The sequence below is a fragment of the Giraffa tippelskirchi genome, chromosome 11, assembly GCF_054371585.1.
Source record: "Giraffa tippelskirchi isolate mGirTip1 chromosome 11, T2T-mGirTip1v1.2.pri, whole genome shotgun sequence".
Lineage (NCBI taxonomy): Eukaryota > Metazoa > Chordata > Mammalia > Artiodactyla > Giraffidae > Giraffa > Giraffa tippelskirchi.
The window spans coordinates 146,347,629-146,354,247 of NC_137285.1; the positions used below are offsets into that span (position 1 = coordinate 146,347,629).

Genomic DNA, 6,619 nt, shown 5'->3' on the forward strand with positions numbered 1-6,619 from the left:
TGTTACTGTCCGACGGGTCCCTCCCGAGGGAAGCGCTAGAACAATTAGTTCCTCTTTACCGGATATTCAGATCCCCGGGGGGACCTCCGGAATTCTAAGCTCGTATTGTTCTTGGACAGAGATTGGCCTCACCAAGTACTCCCAAACTCCCTGTGCACCCGTGAGGTCTGACTCTTTGGATTCTTTCCCGAGAGGAAATTTGGATGTCCGCGGCTGTTTCCGGGGGGGAGCGGAGAAGGCGAAGCTCACTTCCAGCGGAAGGAGGCTTTCTGACCCGGGATGGAGGTGACGGAGGAGCTGCTTTTGGGGAGGGGGAGACTGCAGTTAGGTGAGTGACCTGCGGGTGTCTCCGACCCTCCGCCCTGGTCTGGCAACACAGGACGTTCTCTGGTCAACTCTTTCTTCCCCGACCCGTTTCCTCTCGAGCCTAGCATTCCCTTCCGGTGCCCTCCGAATCGCTGGGGCCTTCTTAAAAGCTCTTGAACCGGAGGGCCCTCTTAGAATCCTTGGAGATTCCTCAGCCTCCTAAGGCCTAGCTGGACCTCGAGTTTCCTTCCTCGCCCCACCTTTCGGCATCCCCACCACCTCTTGGGCCACTTCCTCTCTTCCCGCAGCCCCGGATCCACGCCTGGGCCCGGACTCGGGATGGAGCCCTCCCAGAGAAGGCTGTGCACCGGGACTCAAAGACGTCCCGCCCGGACCGACCCGAGCCATCCTCGCTCTAAAGAGCCTCCCCCGGGGCTTGGCCCTTGGCCCCTCACTCACCGCGGAACAGCGCTTGGGGGTCTGGTGTGTCGGGGAGCCCTTGCAGCCGGGACTGCTCTGGGGGCCGCTGGAAGAGGAGTCTGTCTCCGGGCAGAAGGGGAATGGAGTGGAACCAAAGCCGAAGGAGGTATTGAGGCATAGGCGTCTCCTCATCGTGGTTGAAAATCAGACGTTTCCAGATACCGTTCCAGTTTGTTAGAGGGTGCAGGGTATTTCAAGAGGTAGGAGGTGGTTTGTGCGCTCTCTCAGGGATTGGTGCTTCCCTTCTCTTGCGGTAACTAAGAAGGTGCAGAAAGTTGTTAAAAGGCAGGTTAGTAGAGGGGTCTGACGATCCAACGGTTAAGACTCTGCTTCCACCACAGGGGGCAGGGGTTTGGTCCCTCATCTTCGGGAAACCAAGGTCCCACATGCCACTGTGGCACGGCCCAAATGTAAAAAAAGAACAGAAAAGTTGGATTAGAGTAGTGCCAAAAGTCAGGAGCAAAGGTTTTTGGAATTACAAAGCCATGGAGTTAATTCCATGTCACATAGCTAGTCAGATGCCGTGCGTCATTGAACTCATATGTAACTCTTACTGCTTGTGCTGTTCAGTTTAGTAATCCTCCACACCTTGGGAGGAGGTGAGGGACAATTTTTTTTTTTTTGGTCTTTATTGAATGAAAACTCAAACAGCGTAGTCCTGGAGAGGCAGACAGCGACGATTAACCTTCCAGATCTGTCTCAGGAAAGCTTCCATCAGGGTTTTTTGTGTTGTTATTTGTTTCACCCTGGCTGCCTCCAACACATAGGAGAAGGACTTTTATTGGTTTATTTCAGGCTGCGTCACTAGGCCCGTGGAGAGATGTGTGTGCTTGTGAGCAGAGTGCAGGCTGGACTAGGTAAGTTACAGGAGAGTGTCTAGTGGAGATGCTCCTCTGAGGCCTGTTGTAGTGGCATGGGGTGGAACCGGAAGTGGTCTGTAACTCCCACCCAGGGGTCTTTTGCAGTGAGTGTTCCCAAAGGCACGGGGTCCGGTAGGACTCAGACTGCCCAGGAGGTAGGGCTTCCAGGGAGGGCCGCTGGAAAGGGAGCTCTTGGGCTAGCCCGTCCTCTGCTTTGCAGTTTGGTGCAGCGGGGCAGGCTGGAGGGCGAGGGAAACGTGGCCCCAGTACGGATCAGCGAGAGGCTCCACCTGCAGGTGTCCCGGCTCGTGCTGCCGGGCTTTGAGCTGCGGATGTGGCCCCAGCTTCCCTCTGAGGGCCTGAGCCCCACCCAGCCCAGGCTAGAGGAAGCGGCATCCTCGGCAGTGGTGACAGAAGTGGAGTCTGCAGGGCGACAGGAAGTGGCCTCCCTTGGGGAGGATGCAGCAGAACCTTGCCCAGGTATGTGCCAGATAAATGCTGCCTTCCCACGTTATCACCTGAATAACCTGTGTTGATACGACAAAGCAGAGCTCATGGTGTAAGACGGCAGGGGAGAACAGTAGCTTTTCTGAGGGGAAAGGGCAAAGCCTGGATGTTTACTGAGATTTTAAAGCGTGGTAGAAGGTGGAGTTTTCAGTGTGGGATAGCAGTGGGGTGGGATCAGGCTTGGGATAAGGATCATGACATAATGGCAGTGGCTTAGGATCATGGACGCAGCAAGACTAGAATTTTCAGGTGAGAGGTTTAAAGAGTTTGGAGATGTGAACTGTCACTGGATGCTTTTTTTAATGAGTAGTGAGTCTTTTCCATGGGATGAGCAGTATAGTTGACGCTTGAACAACACAGGAGTTAGGGGCATTGGTGCTCTTTGGGCAGTCGAAAGCCTGAGTATAACGCGTAGTTAGCTTTCCATATCCAAGGTTCCACATCTGTGATTCTGCATCTACACATTCAACCACCCATGATTGTGTAGTGCTGTGGTTGAAATTTCTGTTGAAACAAATCCACGTAAAAGTGGACCGTGCAGTTCAGAGCTGTGTTGTTCAAGGGTCAACGGTATAGATATTTGCATGTTTTATCTTCCTGAGTTAGGTTTCAGAATAGTAAGGTCACCTGGATGAAGACAGCAAGCTGTGTGTAAAGTTTCCGATTTTTGTACGTTTTTTTTTTCTGTCTGGGCTGGGGATGTGGGTTCCTTTATTTTCAGATGAGCTAAAGTGAGGAGGTGGTGGTCTCAGCTCATCAGAAATGCCTGCCTGTACCCAGAGGGAGCACAAGGGCACGCCTGGATGGTCTTCTCTGGGGATCACTCAGATGTCTGGAAGCCCGTGATTCTCAGAGCCTCCCCAGAAGGGCCCTGAGACCGGCCGTGCTCCAGGGAACAGATCTGTGTCACGGCTCCGTCTGCAGTTCAGGGCTGAAGAGAAGACGAATTCTTGTAACTCCTGGTGAGACCACCATGACCACCTGCTACCGTCTCTTCTGAGCCCAGCGCCCTGCTCTTGCCTTGCAGATCCTGGTCACCAGTCACCCCCCAGCATCCAGGCAGAGAGTGTGGTGAGCCCTGGACTTACGCCCCAGACCCAGGCCCAGGTTTCCAAGGAGAGCCTGCCACTTGGCCCGTTGCCTGACGATGGCAGCACGGACGAGGAGGACCCACCCCAGACCGAGATGCCACCTGAACCTCAGAGCAGCTCCGCTCCCCAGCAGGGCCCTGCAAAGGGTGAGGCCAGTTCCTCCTCTTCTGACAGGGCCCCCCAGCTGTGTGCTGACCTGGTCAAGAAGTTGCAGAGCCCCAGCGGTCAGCGCCCACCCAGAGCGAAGACCTCAGAGCCCAGGGCCCAGGCAACTGGAGAACAGCAGCAGCCTGGCTCCCCCGCCCACCTGCGGGGCCCCCCCAGCCCGGCAGGAGGCTCCCCGAAACAGGCCCGACGGTACCGCTGTGGGGCATGTGGCAAGGCGTTCCTGCAGCTCTGCCACCTGAAGAAGCACGCGTTCGTGCACACGGGCCACAAGCCCTTCCTTTGCACCGAGTGTGGCAAGAGCTACAGCTCAGAGGAGAGCTTCAAAGCCCACACGCTGGGCCACCGCGGGGTGCGGCCCTTCCCCTGCCCACAGTGCGACAAGGCCTATGGCACCCAGCGAGACCTCAGAGAGCACCAGGTGGTCCATTCTGGTGCCCGGCCCTTCAGCTGCGACCAGTGTGGCAAGGCCTTCGCCCGCCGGCCCTCCCTGCGGCTGCACCGCAAGACTCACCAGGTGGCAGCGGCCCCCACCCGGTGCCCCTGCCCCGTGTGCGGGCGGCCCCTGGCCAGCCAGGGCTCCCTGCGGAACCACATGCGGCTGCACACGGGGGAGAAGCCCTTCTTGTGCCCACACTGCGGCCGCGCCTTCCGCCAGCGGGGCAACCTGCGTGGGCACCTGCGGCTGCACACGGGGGAGCGCCCGTACCGCTGCCCGTACTGCGCCGACGCCTTCTCGCAGCGGCCCGAGCTGCGGCGCCACCTCATCTCCCACACCGGCGAGGCCCACCTGTGCCCCGTGTGCGGGAAGGCGCTGCGGGACCCGCACACGCTGCGTGCTCACGAGCGCCTACACTCGGGCGAGAGGCCCTTCCCCTGCCCCCAGTGCGGCCGGGCTTACACGCTGGCCACCAAGCTGCGGCGCCACCTCAAATCCCACCTGGCCGACAAGCCCCACCGCTGCCCCACCTGTGGCATGGGCTACACGCTCCTGCAGAGCCTCAAGCGGCACCAGCTCAGCCACCAGCCCGGGGCCCCCTCCAGCCTGCCCTGTGTGCCGCCTGCCACTCCCGAGCCCACCGTGGTGTTCCTGCAGACCGAGCCAGAGCTGCTGGATGTAGGCAGCAAACGGGATGGCGCCCCAGCCCGGGACATCCTCCAGGTCACCATTTCTGAGAGCCAGGAGAAGTGCTTTTTGGTGCCTGAGGAGCCGGGCCCTGCCCCCGGCCTGGTGCTCATCCATAAGGACCTGGGCTTCAGCACCTGGGCGGAGGTGGTGGAGGTGGAGACGGGCACCTGACACCCTCGCCTTACCTCACAGAGCTCTGGAGAGAGGCTTGGGTCTCTGAGCCCGTGTGAGCCTCCTCTCTGGGTTCCCGGATAGAGGCCAGTCTGTGAGAAGCAGGTCAGGGACTGCCCTTCCCATTTCCAGACAACCACATTGTTCGCCAAGACCCTTAGTAAGGTAAACCACCTGGAGGTCTTCTATAAAATTTCTCTGTCGGCTTCCAGCAGAGCTTGTTCTGCCTCCCTCCCTGGGAGCTCCTTGAAGTGCCTGCTCTTTGATCACCGTGGAAGTGACCCTGCCCAGGGTGGTAGGCGGGTCACAGGCAGCACCACTGCCCTGCCCGGGTGCTTAGTGCCAGATCCTGTCCCTCCCATCTAGCTCCCTGAGGGACATGGACTTCTCTCTGGTCATAAACAGAATGACTTTGAGAGTTTAAAGGCCAGAGAGACTCAGCTCACAAGTCTCTGAATCAGACTGAAGGTTACTTGGGCAGCTTTTCTCACCACCTAAGGGCTGTGAGGTTGGCTTCTGTTCTGTGCTGAGCTCATCCGCCTCATTGGAGGTGGCTGGGGCCAGGTCTGCACCTTCTGTGCGTCTGGCCAAAGACACCCCTGTGGAGGGAAGGAGCGAAGAACGAACATATGTTTTGAATCAACTGTGGGCTTGGCCTGCCTGAGTTGCTGTGAATGAGGCAGAGGCAACACCCTTTACAAAGCTCAGGTCTGCAGGGGCAAAGAGCGCTGGATAAGAGTTCGGGAGGAGTGCTTCCCAGTGCTGTGAACGTGTTTAATGGGATGGGTCAGCTTGGCATCAGGGAATGTGCCCACAGGAAATGGTAATAAACAGCCTTTTTTGTGGGCCAGTCCGTTCTGTGAGTTTACTTCTATAATCCTCATAGCAGTCCGGTGAGGTAGTTAAGAGGAAACAGGAATGAAGAGCTTTCAGCGTCCTGCCCAGAGTAACAGAGCTAAGATTCAAACCCACGGAGTCTGGTGCCGGAGTCAGGCTCTTAACCTCCACGCTCTACTGCCCTGCGTTTCACCTGCCACTTGGTGGATGAGTCGGTGCGGGGGAGGACGGGGGTGTGGGGAGCTGCATGTGAAAACGCCCCGGTGAGGGTCTGGGGCATGAGCCCCCGAGACCAGCGTGGCTGGAACGGGGAACGAGGGGAGAGGAGGCAGGGCCAGGTCACACAGGCTTGCTTCAGGAGTTTGGAGTTGATTCTCAGGACCTTGAGGGGCTCTTTGAAGGGTCTTGAGCAGGGGGTGGGAGATGGGTATTTAAAGAGACCCCTGGAGAGGATGAGCGGGCGAGATGCAGGTGTGGGAAGTCAGTGAGGTGGCGGGGAAAGTTGGCAGCAGTGGGAATGCACTCACTGACCCAGCAAACACAGAGCGCTTCCTGTGTGCTGGGCGTCAGAGGTAGCAGTAACAACTGTCTCTGCTCTCACGGAGTTACCGTCTCTGTGTAAAGAGCCAAGAAACAAACACGTGTCAGATCCTGGTGCGAAGAAGAGGAACGCAAGGAGGGACTGGAACGGGGAGTGAGACTCCACAGAGGGTGGTCAGGGAGGGCCTCCAGGAAGGTGGCCTCGCGCTGAGAGGAGGGAGCCGGGTTAGTGTCTGCAGAGAGCTGGGCTCTAGGCGGAGGGAGCAGGGCCGCTAGAGCCCAGCGAGGTCAAGCAAGAGCAAGGGTCAGCGTGGCCAGGGTGGGGTGGAGAAGGAGGTGAGGGCTGGGCAGCGACTGTAGGTGGTGGCGAGGGCTTGGGGTGACATGTTCTCTGGAAGGTAGAAGTGACCGAAGTCGGAGAGAGAGCTCTGGCTCTGACTTTCTGACTTAGCGGTTTAGATGGGCCTGGGGTGGGAGCAGGACAGCTGTGATGTGGGCTGGGCTGGGTTGAGTTGAGGAGGGAGAGGTTGCCA

General features: G+C 58.2%; 1 protein-coding gene across 1 annotated transcript; it reads left to right on the forward strand.

Annotated features, from left to right (window-relative positions):
- The first annotated feature begins 271 nt into the window (after window positions 1–271).
- Window positions 272–5,559, forward strand: ZNF408 (zinc finger protein 408). Its single transcript, XM_081538533.1, has 5 exons — window positions 272–328; window positions 615–892; window positions 1,582–1,643; window positions 1,867–2,126; window positions 3,181–5,559. The coding sequence occupies exons 1-5, from the start codon at window positions 280–282 to the stop codon at window positions 4,707–4,709; spliced, it is 2,178 nt and encodes a 725-aa protein (XP_081394659.1). The 5' UTR covers window positions 272–279; the 3' UTR covers window positions 4,710–5,559.
- Window positions 5,560–6,619: the final 1,060 nt, after the last annotated feature.